General features: G+C 33.6%; 1 protein-coding gene across 2 annotated transcripts; it reads right to left on the bottom strand.

Moving 5' to 3' along the window:
* Window positions 1–6,458: 6,458 nt before the first annotated feature.
* On the bottom strand, window positions 6,459–19,073 carry LOC129902648 (uncharacterized). 2 transcript variants are annotated; one of them, XM_055977997.1, is made up of 4 exons: window positions 18,866–19,073; window positions 16,931–17,961; window positions 9,602–10,469; window positions 6,459–6,916 (listed from the first exon to the last, which is right to left on the bottom strand). In XM_055977997.1, the coding sequence occupies exons 2-4, from the start codon at window positions 17,903–17,905 to the stop codon at window positions 6,870–6,872; spliced, it is 1,890 nt and encodes a 629-aa protein (XP_055833972.1). In that variant the 5' UTR covers window positions 17,906–17,961; window positions 18,866–19,073; the 3' UTR covers window positions 6,459–6,869. The 2 variants fall into 2 exon arrangements, with proteins under 2 accessions (XP_055833972.1, XP_055833979.1); XM_055978004.1 differs by having other exon boundaries at window positions 18,912–19,073.
* Window positions 19,074–19,287: the final 214 nt, after the last annotated feature.

The raw sequence follows: 19,287 nt of genomic DNA, 5'->3' as shown, positions 1-19,287 counted from the left end.
TTATTTTACCATTTATGAAATTGTTTCTTATAGAGTCTTGATGAAAATGCGGGTTATTGATGAAAATGCAATAACAAATAAAAATAATTATTAGAAATAGAGCACATATATTCTCAAATTATATTTTGGCTCAAAAATATTCTTTCCGTCATATTATTGGCTTAATGAAATGTGGCATTTCATATATATTAATTCACGTCATGTAAGATTTCTACAAAAGTACTTATCCCATCAATTAAAAGACCCAAATTAAGGATGGATTTGGGTCTTTTAATGGATGAATTTGGAGCTTTTAATTGATGGATGGGATGGGTGTTTATGTGGAGATTATATGTGGCATAAATTAAGACACATGAGATGCCACATTTCATTTCGTCAAACGGAGGGATAGAAGTGAGCCAATAGTATGACGAGAAGAGTATTTTTGAGCCAGAATATAATTTAAAAGTATATGTGCTCTATTTCATATAGTTAAAGAGTAATCCGTAATAAAAATAAACAAGTCATGACAAAGGCATCTGGATAGAAAGCTACACAATATGATAATTGAAGTATCATCAAAACAATGCACAGACGGGAGATTTGATTTTATAATCCTTTACAAAAATATTTTTTTTGTTTTATATCATTTTTATGAGAGATATTTACTTTTACTCATAAAAGATAATTAAAAAAGGTCTTTTCAACCACTTTCACATATAATATATATTATGATACAATAGGAAATAACTATCCAAGCAAGTTGTTAGTATTTTTTAATTAATTTTATTTATTTATTTTCATGATTGTGATGTTTGGATCAATTTTTGCGCATCTCAATTAATTTTAGGAGAAACCTATCACTTTCCACCAATAATAAATATTATATAACTCTGTCCACTAAAATTAAAATTTGGAATTGGATTTTTTTTTATTAACTTATTGGAGTGCATGTTAAAAGAAAAAACATATTAAGAGATCTATTAAATTATTTGATTTTTTATTAGAAGATTATGAGCCCGTTTGGATAGGCTTAAAAAAAGTAACTTTTATGTATAAAGTGCTTTTAGAACTTTGAAGTGCTGAAAGTTATTTTTATAAATAAGCAGTTGAGTGTTTGGATAAAAGTGCTTATGATGTGAATTTTAGGGTTAAAAGAATAAAAAAAGGTAGTTTGAGAATTTAGTTAAAATATAAAGGATATAAAAGTAATTTCCATGGTCAAAGAAAATGACTTTAAGCACTTTGGAAAAAAAAGTTAGAAATCCTAACTTTTCATTTCTGACTGACTTTAAGAACCTTATGGCTTAAAGTCAGCATTAGGCAAACACGTCCAAAAGCTAAAAAGGGGCTTTAAATCCAAACGGGCTCTATATAAGTAGTATTAGGATTGTTGCCATAACTGTTTTAGCATACTGAAGTTTTATTGTTTTCCTAAAGGAAATTCAAAATATTATCAAAATTGTACTTTCATAAAAATATATTTTTTTATATTTAATTTTTTTAAGGAAAAGTTTCGAACTTTTATGAATTAGATCATTTACTCTTCACAAAATACAAAAATATTCATAATGTAGTTTTCAAACGAAATTAAGTTTAGGAGGAGGTTATTCTCTCAATAATTTTATATATATTTTTATATTTGCTAATTAATCCAATCGATTTAATATATTATGAATTTATTTATAATTTCTTTTTGTTATTGCTATTCAATAATTGTTTATTAACTTTCATAGGACGCCTTGTTATTTTGATCTTAAATAAGTAATAATGTGCACCTTCACATTTTGTACTTCCTCGTGTAATATTACTTTTATTTTTTTTCTTTTATGTTGCTCTATGAATTGAGATTTGAACTTTCTCAAAAAGAGGGTATCGTGCAGAACCTTTTTTTGATCTAAGGCTCCACACCAAAAGTATTTTCTTGTTAATGTTACATAAATTATTTTTTGTTGACCAAATGAAAGTTATAAATTATAAAATATTTTTTGTTGACCTGAATGTTATAAACTATTTTTCCTTTATAGACAGTAATAATAAATTATTGTCATTTAAATTGGACATAACTTTTTTGAAATTCAAAATATAAATAAAAGTTTTTTGCTTTTTTGATATCTAAATTTTTAAAATGAGACAATTCACACAATTTATCATTTTTTTATAATAGAAGTAGAGATCAAAATTCTAGTCTTATTGATTTTAATTGAGGATTGGCTTATTTTTAAGTACTTTTAAGTTAAAATAGTTTTAAAGCATTTTTAGAGTATTTGGCTAAATTTAAAAAGTACTTATAAGCACTTAATTTAAAACTAAAATAATAAAAATAAGTTTAAAATCATAAGTTAGAATTTTTAACTTATAATTTCGGCTTATAAATCAAAAATGAAAAGTCAATCCAAACAGGTTAAAGACAATTATCATAGCTAATGCTTCAAGAGAATCTAGTTATTTAGTCAAATCATAACTATACATATAAAGTAAGGGGTAAAGCTTGTATGAAAAGGATGGGCATTCGTTATTTGGTTCAAGATTTCCAAATTTTGGATTCGATAATTCGACAATTGGTAGTTAAAGTAGATACCAAATATCAAATTTTTAAATTTTGATTCGGTAAACAATAAATCAAACTTCCGTTCAGTACGATATTTTGTAATACTATATTAAAGTCATAGCCGATTGTATTAAAAAGTGAATATTGTTGCTTCAATTATTTCTAAAGCTACCCTAGTAATTTATTAAACTTGTGAAGCTTTACAGTCTAAGAGATTTTTTTAAAAATCTTTTTTTTATTTGAATATTAATTGTGTTTGATAAAAAAAATGATAACCAACCAATTATTAAATGTATTGAATTCAAATTATAATAATTAAAATTAAAATCTATCAATAACTAAAAGTGCTAATGTTTCCATTAATTATTGTATAATCAAAAAATAATGATTCACATAATACGGGTCATTGCCCTTCTCTTTTTTGTGCTGCTCTTTAATTTTCCAAGTTTACCTTTGATGTTAATAAACATCATGATATTTTAATCGTAATATTTGAGACAAAAGTCGATTTGTGAGTAAGTACAAATCAGTGTTCCATGGACTATGACAAAATATATTATATCTATAACATCTATCCTCAACAACGTAGGAATCAATTTTTTATATTATATTACTATTTTATTTTAATTTATGTGATGTATCTTAACTTGACACAAAATTTTAGAAAGAATTTTTTTAAAATTTATGGTCTAAAATAAATTATAGATGTTTGTGTGGCTCTAAATCATTTCATTAAAGATAAAATTAGTATTTTAAAGTTAAATTGCTACTAAATATAAAAAAATTTGAGGCTGACTAAAAAAAAAGTGAGTCAGATAAATTGAGACAAAGAGAGTGTATGATATGTTCTTTATAATAATATTTTGCTATAGCAAAATTAACAAAAGTGGAAAGAAATTTTGACGCTCACTACAAGAAATAAAGTCTTTTTCTACCGTGAATTAATGAGAAATTGGTATTATAAAGTATGATTTTTCTACTTATTTCTCACTGAATCAACTCATTGCGGAAATATATGATGAAAATAATATTCTCACTGAAATATTGAGAACCTTCCTAAATTTTCAGTGTAAAAGCACTACTATTTTTTTCTTAGTTCAACTAAAAAATCTGCAGAAATGAAATTTTTTAATACAAAAATAACAACTGTTTAGTAATGGCTGGTAAGTTTGCTGCTAAGACATATTGACCATTTTGAGTTATTGCACATGTGTAATTAAATACCTTATCAACAAACGGGCTATCTCAAAATAGTTGTCAACAACAACAACATATTCAGTGGAATTCCACAAGTGTGATCTAAAAAGGGTAAAGTGTACACAGATCTTACCACTACCTCATGAAGATAGAAAGGTTGTTTCTGAAAGACCCTTGACTCAAATGTATCAATCACAAGTAAGAGAAAAAAATAGATATAGCATAGCGGCTAAAACGAAGAGCATTGTAAATTTTACAAGACACAAACAATAACAGTAGCACCAGCAACAACAAAACAACTATAATGGTACGACTAGTCCTATGACCAACCTTAAACCGTCCTATCCTTACTAGCCTTCTATCCGAATACGCGATCTCCACACTTTTTTATCTGAGGTCATGTCCTCTGTGATATGAAGTTGCGTCATATCCTATCTAATCACCTCCCTCGGTGATATGAAGTTGCGTCATATCCTGTCTAATCACTTCCCCCATAATACTTTTTAGGTCTACTCCTCCGTGTAACCCCTAAATTCAACCGCTCGCACTTCCTAACTGGGGCCGACACACCTCCTCTGCACATGTCCAAACCATCTCAATTTCACTTCTCTCATTTTGTATGATACAAAGGTCATTCCCACCTTCTCCCGAATAACCTCATTCCTAATTTTATCACTCCTAGTGTGTCTACTCATCCATCTCAACATTTTCATCTCTGCAACATGTATCTTTTGAACATGTGAGTTATTGACTGACCAGCACTCCACCCCATATAACAATGACGGTCTAACCACCATTATGTAGAACTTACCTTTAAGTTTAGATGAGACTTTTTTATCACATAGCACTCCAGAGGCAAGCCTCAATTTCATCCATGTCGCCTCAATGCGATGCATGACATCATCGTCAATGTTCCCACTGCTATGGATGACGGACCCAAGATATTTAATGTTTTCTCTCTTGGGAATAGAAAGAGTGGCAAGCCTCAATTCCATGCCCTCTTCATCCATCGCAATACAGAATTGTACTTAAAATAATTGTCACGTTTTGAGAATTAATTTAATTTATTCTCAGAATTAAATTTGGTTAGATTAACTTATTATTATATAATTTTTATACTATAAATCACTTCTTTTTTTTCTCGTATCAATATAGTGAAATATGACAAATATTTTGGGACGGAGGGTTATTTCAATTTTTTTTATTTCTATACTAATTTGAATCAGGCTTTTATGATCCTTTCTAATTTTATTGACTGATAAACCACACTCTTTTAACTACATTCATAAAATAACTTAAACACCTTCTTTACTGGCCTTTACTTCTTGACTTTTGACTCTCACTTTCCTATCGGCTATCATAATGGTTGATAGTTATTATTAGATGTTTGACACAATAGTTACAAGGTAGCTAGGCTGCTGTTGCATCTATATTTCATGTCATAAAGAAGACTTAAATGCACTTCGATAAAAATAGAAATGAAACATTGACAGCTACTCCTTCCAAAGATGTATTTTTTTAAAAATCATATTAATATAGGAGAAATTATAATTTATAATATTCTTTAGGGATAATTTCAGAGACCTCTTTTAAATATTGTTGTATAACACTCACATCTTCTGTGATTTACGATATTACGCTTACTTTCTTATTTTGAATTTTTTTTGTAATCATTCTTTAAGCCTATTAAAAATAAATATCAAATAATTACGATTTGACAAATTTGCCCTTCTTTATATTAATGCATATTATAAAAATAAATCAACATAAATAAATATTATTCTCATTCTTAAGAATCGAAAGTCCTTTTCTATCCAAGCTTCCACGTTCCTGTTCAGTTTCTCTTCATTTTTCTTGGTGAAAATGGCGAATTACCGTGAATGAACTCACCAATGAATTAGTTCACTTTGCTTTGCAAATACCTTTAATTTTTGTTTGGTAATTAATGAACATGTATATCTATGTATAATATATTATAGTACTAATTTATTTCTGTTAATTTAATATTGATTTATTTTTAAAATATTCATTAAATAAGATAATTTTTTAATAATATGCACTAATATGAAGAAATTAATATAAATAAGGAGAAACTTGTCAAATCGTAATTGATTTATATTTATTTTAAATAGATTTAAAGAATGGTTACCAAAAAAGTTCAAAATAAGAAAAGTAAGCATGATATTGTAAACCATAGGGGAGGTGAGTGTTATAAAGCAAAACCTGGAGAGAAGTTTCTAAAATTATTCCTATCTTTTATGTAACTTTCGGACATCTAAAGTTTAAATTCAAAATATTAAATTATTCTAATTCAATTGAACTCCAAAAATTAATCAAATCGACTCTCGTAAAGTAATAAGTGCGGGCAAGGAGCAACAAATGACACTGTGGATACTAATATAGACATACATCTTGCCTTTCTAAGCTTAGAGTCGAAGTAAATTTAACCAAGTACATTAAATCCCACTCACCACAAGTTTGGTATATGTTGATTCAAAATTTGTATCTTTTTAAAATTATGAATTTAGACCATGTATTATAAAACGTGCAAATTACAACATTAAAATCTTTAGAGGTCAGTGACAAAAAGTATAAAAGTATTTGTAGGTAAATAAGGAAGAAACCTCATTAAACTGAGTAGTCCATTTCAAACAGAACCTCTTGGCTAACACAATAGACTTTTATAAGCCATCTGTTAACTGCTTTAATAAGCTATGGTCCATACAGTAAATACCAAAGAACCATTTTTGATGCAATCACATTAATGAAGATAACTCACAACTGTTTTTTTTTTCCAGAATTAGCCAAAAAAAAATAAATACCAAAGTGTGTATGTACAGAAACCACTTTCGACTTTGTCGATATTCTCAAAGAATGACTTGGAAACAAACCAAAACCAAAAAGGAAAACAAGAGAAATAAACACACTAACAATTCTTTTCTTTTCCTCTAGATCTATTTAAACTATATGTAAAAAGAGGGTGGCTACGAGGGGGGGGGGGCAGTTATTCAGCAATGCGACGTGCAAAAACAACGAACAAACACCTCTGTCCTTTGTGCAGAGTAGACACAGCAAGAGAGACTCTTAGATTCTCAAGCTAATAGATGCTAAATTTTCCAGAACAGAGCTAATTGGCGAAAATTTACACGTTGTCTTCAGTAAGCTGCACATTATATCCATGCTTTATCTCTGCATCAGTGTAAAATTGGGTAAAGTTTAAGGATGAGATGAACCACAATATACATCCAGAAATACATCTAGACAGCGATATAAAAAGTATATCGTTTTCATTGGGAACAGTAAATGCTACAAATATCGGAACGATTATGAAGTTCATGAGCATTCTAACAACTTGCTTTGCCTATAATATTAGGCTGGAAACTCTCATCTCACCTAGGATCTTAGTTTGATTAAGTATGTCCATTAAAAGTAAGTCAAGACTTTGTATGGTATTCCCTCTATCCCAATTAGTTAGGAGCTCTTTCCTTTTTTGTCCGTCCAAAAAAGACGGGCACCATTTTATATTCAGGAACTCTTAAAGGCTTTGATGTGATTTATCATGGACTCCACGGCAGAGATTCATTAGGTATTTTATGCATATATTCTGCGACATAAGAAAAAGAAAAGTAATAAATTCTTATTGGGACGTGCGTGACCATTTTCTTTTTTCTCTCTCCAATTGCTACACTTGTTTTGTGCATTGTTATTTTCTTGTCTCTTTTTCTCTTACTTCCCTTCTTTTTTGAGGGTTCATTGGAAACAACATCTCTGCCCCACAAAGATAGAGGTAAGGTTTGTGTACATACTACCCTACTCAGACCACTCGTGGGATTAAAATGAGTATTATGTTATTGTACACTTTAAACACCCGTAGTATGGCCCCGCTCTGTCATTTTAACACTTTTTCCTGTCATGGCATAGTGAGTGTGATACACTCATTAATGGCGCGTGAGAGGCTTATTTCGCCACTTTTTTTTTATTCTTCTCTTCTTCTTCTCCATTTCTCAAGCCACTACCTCCCACTATTTCCCCGAGCTTATCAATGGAGATCGGATTTTCGATTCAAATCTGTTCTCAGAAAAAAGGAAAAAAGAACAGATCTGACACAATAGAGAAAAAGAACAGATTCAAAAAACACACGCAAATTTAAAGTGGGAATGAGGAAAAAGACGTAAAGGGGAAGAAAGATGGTGAATTCGCACTTAGATACCATCAAAGACCCTATCTTTTCGAACCCAATTCCTTTTTTAAATTATTAGATGAAAACATCAATTCTTCGATTCTAATGATTTGTCAATTTTTTATGTTAAAGATTTGTTTTTCTTTGTCAAATGATTTTTTCTATAAGAGATAAAGAGAGTTTAGAGGTATGGGACGATGTGTAGGGGGGTCGGGGTGGGGTGGGGGGTCTGTGTAAGCTAATTTCTTTTAGAACATTATTTTATTTTGTTTATTAAATAGATTTTAAAATAGTTCTTTCTTCTTCTTTTTTTTTACTTAAAATGTCACATGTAATCATTTAATTAGTTGCTTGCCATGTCATCAACCCTTAACTTTTTGTTGATTGTCAAAAAAGTGTCAAAATGACATAGCAAAGCACTACTATACGGGTGTTTAAAAAGGACTAGACCTACTTGAGGTGTATAAGTGAAAAGTTGATACCAACTTTAAGGGGCTGCAAATGGGTTCCTCCGAAAGTCAACTTATGCTAGCAGAGCCCAAAGGATATACTAAACTGTAGATATTGAGACCCCAAAGAGAAGATATTATTCACAAAAGATATGCTTAGATAAAATTCCAGTTCATTGCAAGTGTCTAAATGGCTTTCATTATGAAATTTAGGATCAGCAAATTCATTGATATTATTACTATTTTGATAAAGAAGAATTACCACATTTAAAGATTAAAAGAAAAACACAAACGAAACAAAGAAAGATAAATAAAGATAAGAAACAGGAGCATATAGTTAACATTGCCTCTCTGTTATGGATATGGACCGTGGTTACCACTTGTTCTGCTCTCAACTAAATGTGAACCCAATGCCAATCATTGAGCATTACCATTTAATAAAAATGTCTAGACAAGAATCAGCAAGATAACTCAATGGCATTTATATAATGCTAAGTGAGCTGTAGAAAATAACACACAGAATCCTGGAAGAAAGTGTTAAAACAATCATTTGACACTGCTAGAAATTAAAAAATTATCTTGTGAATTTCATAGAAGTGTCCAAGAGAACTCCTTACAATATATTTGCTTCATCATTCTAATCTTTCACTACTTTAAAGAAATCATATACTTGCATCACTTGCTGTATACGTTAGATGATTACTTCATATCCAACTTGCTTCCCTCTCTTCAGGAAGTAACCACAATGGATAAGACTGTTGGTAGTCCAGCAACAATTAGCCAGAGGAAAGGCAACAGTTCACAGAGTTAAGAAAGTTTCTTATTCATTTGTCTCACTTTATATATCCTTGTTCAAGATTTCAATCACTCCCCAAAAATAGTGGTACTATGATCATTTATTTGAAGCTACAGAAATGCATATGATGGACTAAAACTAATCTATTTGAACAGATACACTTTCACAAATCATATCACGAATGATGAAATAAAGATGGATAAAAGAACAGCTCTGTACTGGGTTAGTGAAGTCCAGAATTCAGTGAATACAAGTTTTTTTTTGTGGCAATTGTAATGAAATATATCCCGAATACAAGATTAATTAAGCAAAGACGACAAAAATTGTAACTTCAGCCAAATTGACATACACACGATATGGCTTATATTTTCAAGATGTATAATTCACCATTTCTATAAGCTTAGCAGTGATAGGGGCAGTTAACCATTAGAAATTAGGAATCAAATTACCTTTGATTGAAGCCTTTTTGTACTTATCCTTCCTTTCAACCTCATTTTCCCATCCACAAATGTCATCGCCGATTTCATCTCTCTCCTCATTTCCTATTTCACTTTCACTAGCTGTCTCCCATTCAGAATCATCAGTTTCCTGGCCACACATGTCTCCAGCATCACCCTCACATTGAACTCCACCATGTTTAATAGCAGCCTCTCTAAATAACCAAGCTGCACGCATCTGCTTTTTTACTAAACGCTCAGCATAGTCAGGAATCTTGTTTTGCCTTAAAGACAGATCAGGATCATTTGATTGTGAACACTCATTTATAAACAGAATAGCATCTAATAAGCTCTCTTTAGCTAAACCAAGCATGTCATATGCCTGTGCTCTTCTCCAAAGGCTTTTGGCATGACGGTTCACAGGATTATGAAGACACAATGCACGAGTGGCATCACCTATTGCAGCCAAGGGTTGTTGCAACAAAAGATGGCATTGAGCGCGATTGCTGTAGAGCACCACTCTCTCTTTCTTTGACCTCATTGGGCATAACGCCAATGCTTCAGAGTATTTAGCTGCAGCCCCAGAAATATTTCCTGATGAAAACAGCGAATTCCCTTCAAGTTTTACCACCAGTGCAGCAGCCTGTTTGATATGAAGGTCCTCTTTAGGCATATTTTTCTCCCATTTTAGTCTCTGTTTGGAATTCAATAGTTCTTCAACTTCTTCTTTCACATGACTATTGATTTGAGTACGACCTGTCCCTTGTGATTCAATACATTCCTGAAGAACATTGACAATAGAGTCTCCAAGCTTCTTATGATCCCCAAGGGATGATATCTCCGCAAGATCCACAAGTGCAGGTACAGCCTTTTCAATAACCTACAGTAAAAATAGCAGATAAGAACTTCAACAATTTTAGATGTGTCCAGATCTATGGTTAAGATACTGCAAGCCATGGCTTCTTCAGACTCAGATTATGGCTATAATATTAATATTGTAACATTAGTCATCAAAAAGAAATTAGGAGAATGCTGGGCACAATCTCATCCTGTGGGCACATCTTGACTATGAAATATAGATAGAGATCACACCCAAAAGCTGCTATTTCTATTCAATTGATACCACATCCAATTTGATTGAACGCACCGATCTAATTGCCAAGTTAAGGTCTACTGACTAGGGTTAAATTCCCAGAAAAACTCCTAGTCTTCCTTATTACTTGTACTTATCGCATTTACACTTTCTTTTATACACAAACAAAACCTAAAATTCTAATATAAGGAGAACTTTACATGTTAATGGATCATAGCAGTACAATACTGAACCTAAAGTGCTAGAGATGAAAATGGCTGCAGTAGTTTATAATGATACTATCAGGAGCAATATGAATAGCAGCACTACCAGAAAGAAACACCAGAAATTTCTAAACTTTGAGCAATCAAAAGTGCATATGTTTAAAGCAGTAGTACAGAGTCAATAACACACATGCACATGTCTGATTTGATGTCTTCATCTTCCTGGGGTTGCATTCTATTCAGAGTATTAGTGGTAACACTGACATGGCCACTCTGGAATTTTCTTTCTTTCTCTTTTGATAAGTCAAATTCATATCCTTGATAAAGCAAGGTGTCTTAAAAGTATTTACAGTCTGGGGACTTTGTTAGCAATTATTAATCATTGAGTTTACTCAAAGTAACTAGTCCTTAGTAAGAGAAGTGTTTTCAATCTGTCAAATAGGTTAATATTTCTTCTCAGTCAAAATATAAAGGCATAATACATAAATATGACCTTTAACTTGACTTTAGCCGGCAACTATGACCTCTAAATTTACTAGTGCACAAGTAGACATTTTAACTATCCAAAACTTGAACAAATAGACACATTCGTCCTACATGACATCCTACGTGACAATTTTGTGTCCTATGTGGCGTCCTACGTGTATTATGCCACGTGGACACGTGTGTCTACTTATTCAATTTTATACAAATTTAAGTGTCTACTTGTGCACATTCAAAGTTGGAGGGAATAGATGCCAGTTGAAGTTAAGTTAAAGGGCATATTTATGTATTATGCCAAATATAAATGTCAAAAAGGACATGTATGAAGGACCCATCACTAGTGTGAGAACATTAGTAGGAGACACAAAAAAAATTCCCATAACCGTGGGTTTACACCAGGGATCGGCATTGAGCTCGTCAACTGTAATTGTTTACCCTAGTTATGGATGAGCCACTCAACAAAATACAAGATATGGTCCCAATGCTATTTGTTGAGAATACTGTGCTAATTGACGAAACCTGTGAGGGTGCCAACCAAAAGCTTGAGCTATAGATAAGTACTCGAGGGTAAGGTTTTCAGGATAAGGAGAAGTAAGACAGAATACATCTACTGCAAGTTTAGTCAGCATTAGAAGAGCGAAATTGAGGTGAAACTAGACGTGATTGTGGTGCCTCAATGCAAACACAATTCAGAATGTAGATTCATCATTCCACGAAAACTAAAGATAGATGTAGATATACAGAGAATCAGAGTCCATGGTTGTAATGTGGAAGTGCTAACCATGGTGTTACGTAATAGAATGATGCCTACCAAAGGTGAATGATAAGCTCTAAAAAGGTGCGAAACCATGATAATGAAGGTGTTGAAAAGGGAAAAGATAGACCTAAAATCACATGGAAGGAAATTGTCTTAAAGTACCCACAATCTCTTGGAATCCATGCAGACTTCATGAGAGATAAGGCATAAGGGAAGAAAAGATCAAGATAGATGATACTAACTAGTTGGAAATTTAGTACGTTTACTTTAGGTCCTATGCTTTCTAGTCTTTTAGCCCTGTCAGAAAATTTTATGCCGGTAGAAAACATAGAGTTTCCAGTACTTTTCATTTTTATTTTTGTAATGTTCACCTAGATGACTTTAAATGGAGAAAGATGGACAACAAGAATTTATATAGCCAACTCTAACTTGTTACGGACTGAGGCATAGTAGTAGTTGTTGTATTTTCTACTCCGTCAAAATAGCTATGATGTTCACTTCTCTCTTAAAACTAGAAGATGAGAGACTTTCATAAAGCAAAATGAGAAGACTTTCAGTTTCTCCTAAACCTAATGTACAACGGTGTAAGTAAATTAACATAATTCTCTTCTTGCTAATAGAACTTGCGGTTAATTCTCATTGTGCAAGTAGATTTTTCTATCTGTTGCAAAAAGGTCTCAAGTGAGTTATTCCAGAAGGATAAACTAATATGATTTCATTACATTGTGTCACTTCCCACCTCTAAAATGGGTTCTCTGCTTCTACCTGAAAATAGATAGACAAAACAAAACCTACTTAGAGATGCATCAAGAATGCTATCAGTCCTAATTGTATGGCTCTGCTGATTTGGCACATCTCACCAACAATAAGAAAGAGTTATCTTTGTTAACAACAGAATTTATCTCAGAATTGTAAAACTTGTTAAACAGAATATCTGAAAGAAGAAGTAGATCAACCAAACAAGATGCTCATTTTAACCTTTTTGACAGCACAAAGCCAAACATTTTCAAGACAGACTGGCATCAGAGAAAGTAACAATAGTGAAATCAGGTGCTGTAGGGAGAAAAACAGAGACCCGTGTAAGTAAACATGACCAACACCCTCACACCACCCTCTTTGCTTTACGTCCTTCCGCCTAATATATGAACATAAACTGTCATCCATATGCACATGCAAAGGGAACATACTGGTCTTGAGGAAAACACACTGGTTACTGTGGTGGTGGTGGTTGAACAAGCTTTCCAATTGTTATGTAATTGAGACAGTAGTGGCTCAAGCACTTTAGCAGCCTAAAGCCAAAATTTATTTGAGGCCTTAAATTTAAAAAATAGAAAAACTTTTTTCCCATCTATTTTTCTAGCTTTTTGAGATGCAAACTTATTAATATTTTGTTATTATCCATTTCTTCTAATAATTCTTTTTCGAATAATAATATAGTCAACTCATTTAATCTATTTTGAGAATTGTTGATCTTAGGTAAGATTTTTCAATTTTAATTTTAAAAATCATTTTTCCAATGAGGCAACTGGCAACTGTAACAGGAATTATTAACATTATTTTATGTGGTCTCCACAAGGTTGGAACCTAGTATTCAGAAGGATGCTTAATGACTGGGAGATTGATAGAGTGGTGGAGCTCTTGAGCAGTTGAGCTTGATTGGTGGATTCCATGGTACTACTCTAGAGCCAGACAAATTAGCATGGAGATGTTTTCTGTGAACAGACTATACAATTGGGGACTTAACAAGACCTTGGAGTACAATATGAAAGTGTGTGGCCCCTACCAAGGTGAAGTGCTTCACTTGGCTGGTTGCTAGGAAAAGTTGCCTGACTCATGAGGCAACGCAGAAGAGAGGCATCAACATAGTATCTAGATGCCTCCTTTGTAAAGAAGTTCTGGAGACTAACAAACACCTATTCATGCACTGTAAGGTTAGTGCACAAGTGTGGGCTCTGTTTACTAGCATAGCCAATGAATACTGGACTATGCCAGAACACACTTCTGACCTCCTAAGTTGTTGGATCAAAAGGGGAGGCAGTAAAGTCAGAAAAGATGGTGGAGAACAGTTCCAGCATATGTTTGGTGGACTATATGGAAGAAAAGGAATCAAAGAATTTTTGAAGGAAAGGAGTGTACAATAAAGAAGATCAAATGGAAAGTAACTACTACTCTAGGCTTTTGGTGTAAAGAACAGGATATAGAAGAGGAGATCCAATTAGTGGACTTCATAGGATCTCTGTAAGTATTTTTGTATTTTTCTTTTCTTGTAACATCTTTTGGAGGTGGCCAGCATATAAGCCTTAATGCTGAGGAATACAAAAAGTTACCAGTTTCAAAAAAAAAAGCATTTGAAAAAGAATCAAATCTTTTTAATTGCTTGAATATGTCAATTAGAGTATTACTTTCTACTTATACTATTTTCCTTTACACTTCTAATTCAGAAAAAGTCTAATCATCAATATCAGATTGACTATTATATTTTAAGGAACACTCAAAGTTAGGACAATATCTTTTTAAATTCTCATCATCTAATGATCTCAAATAAGTATTCATACATCCCGTAATAATTATTTGATGATTTATTCAAAAATGTAACAAAATTATCTTTCTTTTTATATGAATTTTTTTAACCTTTATACTAAAAGTACTCACTATTTTTATTTAAAAAACCTATAAATTTATTATTTCTAAAAAAAATGCCCCACCCCCACCCCTCTGGAAAGCCTTGAGCAAGTGTCTTACATGCTTCACCATGGAGCCGGCACCGGATTGAGAGGGTATACATCAAACTTCAGAACTCAGGTTCTCCTATTTGCTGATTGATTCTTTTTTTAATTTCTATTTCTTTCTAATATTTACTAATACCATCTCATTACATAATACATCTCTCAGGTGTGGCATGTTTGTCTTCAATACTTAATCTAGCAACACAGACTTCATCAAATGGAGCTGAATATACCAAGCTAAGAAGCAGAATACATAGCACAGTATTCTGAGATATATTCTCAGGACATCTGATTTTTCTTTTTTGGACAAGTACAGTTGCCACGGCATATTCAGGATGAGGTTCCATGGTGTATGCTATTTGCGGACGACATAGTACTGATTGATGAGACTCGGGACAGAGTTAATGATAGGTTGGAGATTTGGAGACTAACTCTGGAATCCAAAGGGTTTAGATTGAGTAGGACCAAAACGGAGCATTTGGAGTGTAAATTCAGTGTGGCGTTGGCTGAAACGGCCGTAGAAGTAAGGCTTGCCACACAGACTATTCCCAAGAGCAAAAATTTTAAATATCTCGGGGTCCGTCATTCAGAGTAGTGGGGATATCGACGATGATGTCACACATCGCATTGAGGCTGCTTGGATGAAATGGAGGCTTGCCTCTGGAGTCTTGTGTGACAAGAAGATACCACCTAAACTTAAAGGTAAGTTCTACAGAATGGTGGTTAGACCATCCTTGTTGTATGGGGTGGAATGTTGGCCAGTCAAGAACTCTCATATTCAGAAGATGCATGTCGCAGAAATGAGGATGTTGAAATGGATGTGTGGCATAATAAAAGTGACAAGATTAGGAATGAGGTTATTCGGGAGAAGGTGGAAATGGCTCCGATGGCGGACAAGATTAGGGAAGCAAGACTGAGATAGTTTGGGCATGTGCAGAGGAGGTGCGCTGACGCCCAAATGAGGAGGTGCGAGAGGTTGGATGTAGGGGGTAAGCGGTGGGGTAGGGGCAGGCCGAAAAAGTATTAGGGCGAGGTGATTCGTCATAACATGACGCAACTTCATTTTACCGAGGACATGACTCTAGATAGAAAGAAGTGGAGATTACTTATTAGGATAGAAGGCTAGTAGGGGTAGAGTGTTGTCTTGCCGTGTAGAGGTATAGTGCAGGTCATAGGACTAGTCGTGCCCTTATAGATCTTGCCATATGTTGTTTATTGCATTTTGTTTATCATATTATTTGTTGTTGTTGTTTTCTCTCTTATGCTTTCGTCATTGTTTTCTTCTTTTTCCTAGGTTTGATACACTTGAGCGGAGGATTTTTTGGAAACAACCTCTATACCTCTATGAGGTAGTAGTAAGGTCTGCGTACACTCTACCGTCCCCAGACCCCACTTTGTGAGATTTCACTGGGTATGTTATTGTTGACAAGTACAGTGGAACAAAACTTTTAAGACATAAGGTTTTTTTTAGGGTGATTGCTTATGTCTATACCGATAGCATGCATACTTTAAAGTTCACACAGAGTTCCACATCACTATAACACTCATCTTTTTTTCCATTGTCTCTCTACAAATTATGGACCTACACGTGCATGCTCCAAAATATGAATACTTATGCACACTCTGAAGGACCAACCTCTTTGAATTAGAGTCTGCTGGGTGTATGAACAACATTGATTTCAAAGATCAGTTAAACATCTATGATAAGATACGTACATTGTGAACTAGGAGAAGAGGTATCCAAAGTGTGAAGTGTATACCTATTTTGATTTAATAAGTTCTGGACGCAAACTGCAAACATAGGAAAATGGAGCATTTCCACATTTAATGGATGAGCTTATATGATCAAAGTTAAGCTCCATGAAGTAAAGGAGAGATATAAAATCATTTATATAACATAGGTATGTCATATTCCACCACATGATTCAATTTAACCTAAATACTAACACTACTGAATAACGTATTCCAGCTACATTAGTGCCCTATTCCGCCACCAGATTCTATTGAATGTAAAACCAATACCGAATAAAATATTCCAGCTATTAGCTCCGGCAGAATAGTTCTAGAGAACATAATTACCTTATGACAGGTACTTGGATCCTGGAGCAACCACAAAAGACAGTCAATTGCCATATACTGCCAGTCATCCGATGAGCGAGCTATATTGCACAATGCCTCTATAATACCAGGACATGCAGCAACAGGCCCTCTACCAAGCTTGTGATGGCAAATTGTCCTTAACAGACCAATTCCAGCAGGGGAGTTTTCATTAACAAGTCCACCCCACATTCCTGGAAGCTTTGCTAGAAATTCCGGTTTGCAAATAGTAGCAAGAAATTCAGGTTTGAAAGCAAAACAATTAATAAGCTGAAGGGACCAACATTGTAGCTGACTGGCCCATTCTTCTGCCTTTCGGGACTCCATTTCGACTCCACCCATGCCACGCGTAAGGAGGTCACAATGATAACTAAGTCTTCTATCAACATATTGGTAAAAGTGGGAGTAAACAATTTCAAGAGAACTCATTGCGAGTTGGATGGAGAGCTCTAGAATCTCACCATGACTTGCAACAGCTGGAAAGGTGCTGGCATAGGTAGCTAAGTGTCCTAAAGCTCTCACTGCAACTCTTTGTTCAACCCAAGTTAGCCTACCTCTCAAAAGTTCAACTAAAGGAGGGATGATTCCAGCACGCACAGCTCTATCAGCAAACTCTTCCATATTCATGGTGTAGGATCCAATTATATGTGCCGCATAATAAGGAATATAGATATTTTGGTCATGTGAAAGCCAGCGACGGTTCTTTAAACCCTTCCAAATAAGTGCTGACATGCATTCGAATATCCCCAATTCAATAAACTCTGGATCATTAGGATGCGCCATGGCAGTGTTCCATAGGCCACTGATGGGAAGAACTTGACCATCATCATCCTGTGAAGGAAGTTCTCGAAAAAACTTCAATATACTTGCTCGGCGCTTACTTGGGTTTCCTTCCTTCATGACACAGAAGAAGCATCCTGGGTATGGACAGTCAGCAGAAGCTTTATCCATGCTCATCTAAATGAAAGAGTAAGAATTTACTTTTTAATCCACCTTCTCGTCGGCAATTATACCTGCAAAGACATGTTGGATTGCCATTGTGAAGTTCTGAAATGCATTTTGCAGCAGAGACCATAAGAAGAACTAAGAAGTCAACAAATGTGCATAACATAAGAACTTTGATACTCTTCCCCAAGTCACTAACAACACATCAATTTAAGGTCCATGGCTTTCGTCTAAACAAGAGTTCATGAAATAACACGAAATATTATTCATGATTTATTTGTGAATTAGGTGCTTCATCACCCCTCCAGCCAGGCTTTCACATTTGCTTAGGGCAACAATAGATCCATGTATGAGAGGGCATTGTATTTGAAAAAATATATCTTGAAAATGTGAGGCCAATAAACGGAACCAAATCCGCCAATAAAGTAATTTTCAGGCAAGAAAGCCCATCTGCCATTGGGAACTATAAATGGGGAAATTAAACTTACAAAACAATGTACTTACACATTTTCCATTTCTTATACAAGTTACACTATCACGTCCACTCCTTTGTCCATGTCCAATTACTCCACAATTTCCGCGAAATTACAGTAAAAATCTAAACATAAACTTTTTAAAAAAACCAGTTCCACTTTTGCCTTGAAGCATTAATCACTACAAACAGAGCGAGCACCCGAATTCAAGAATAAAACAAAAACCATAAAACCCCAAGTCCAAAATGCAAATGAGAGAAGCAAACAACAGACAAAACAGCTGATCCTTCCTATAAAGTTGACATCTTGCAAAATCAAACAGATCTAAACAACAAATCAAGAACAAGTTACACCTAGCAGAAACTACAAAAGAAAATTTGAACCCCAGACAAATTGAGATTTACAAAATTAAGAAACTCCACCCAAAAAGTTGTTTTTCTACTAATAAATTTGTCTGAACAGTATAAACAAGCCATAACAACAAGAAAAACAAACTAACCTAGCAGAAAAAACCCAGAACCAAAGAGAAGAATTGAGAAAGTTACTTGGAAAGAACAGGCAGAGTAGTTTCTTTTTCAAAAAAATAAAACTTGGGTATGCAGAAGAGTACAGCAAGAAGTAGCTTTCAGACAAAAAAAGATTGTGTTTTTTAATTACTGTTTGAGAATTTTGGATGTCTCCTCACTCCTCTTGACTCTCAAATTTCAAGAATGGGTTTTTGAGTAAATTGGTCTTTTTATTTTTGTGCTGAAAATATAGGTGCACATTAATTCCAGTCAAGGGAAAAAAGAAATAATAGTGCGGGGGAGAGAATATAAATTATTTTTTGGAATAATTATTGTTATATCCAAAAAAAAGAAATTATTTATCACTGCATACCACATTATTTTCATACTTCTTATTTTTAACTATTTTGCGCAT

The sequence above is a fragment of the Solanum dulcamara genome, chromosome 1 (genome assembly GCF_947179165.1).
Source record: "Solanum dulcamara chromosome 1, daSolDulc1.2, whole genome shotgun sequence".
Classification (NCBI taxonomy): Eukaryota; Viridiplantae; Streptophyta; class Magnoliopsida; order Solanales; family Solanaceae; genus Solanum; species Solanum dulcamara.
The sequence above is the reverse complement of the archived record's forward strand: the minus strand, read 5'-3'. Positions and strand labels throughout refer to the sequence as shown.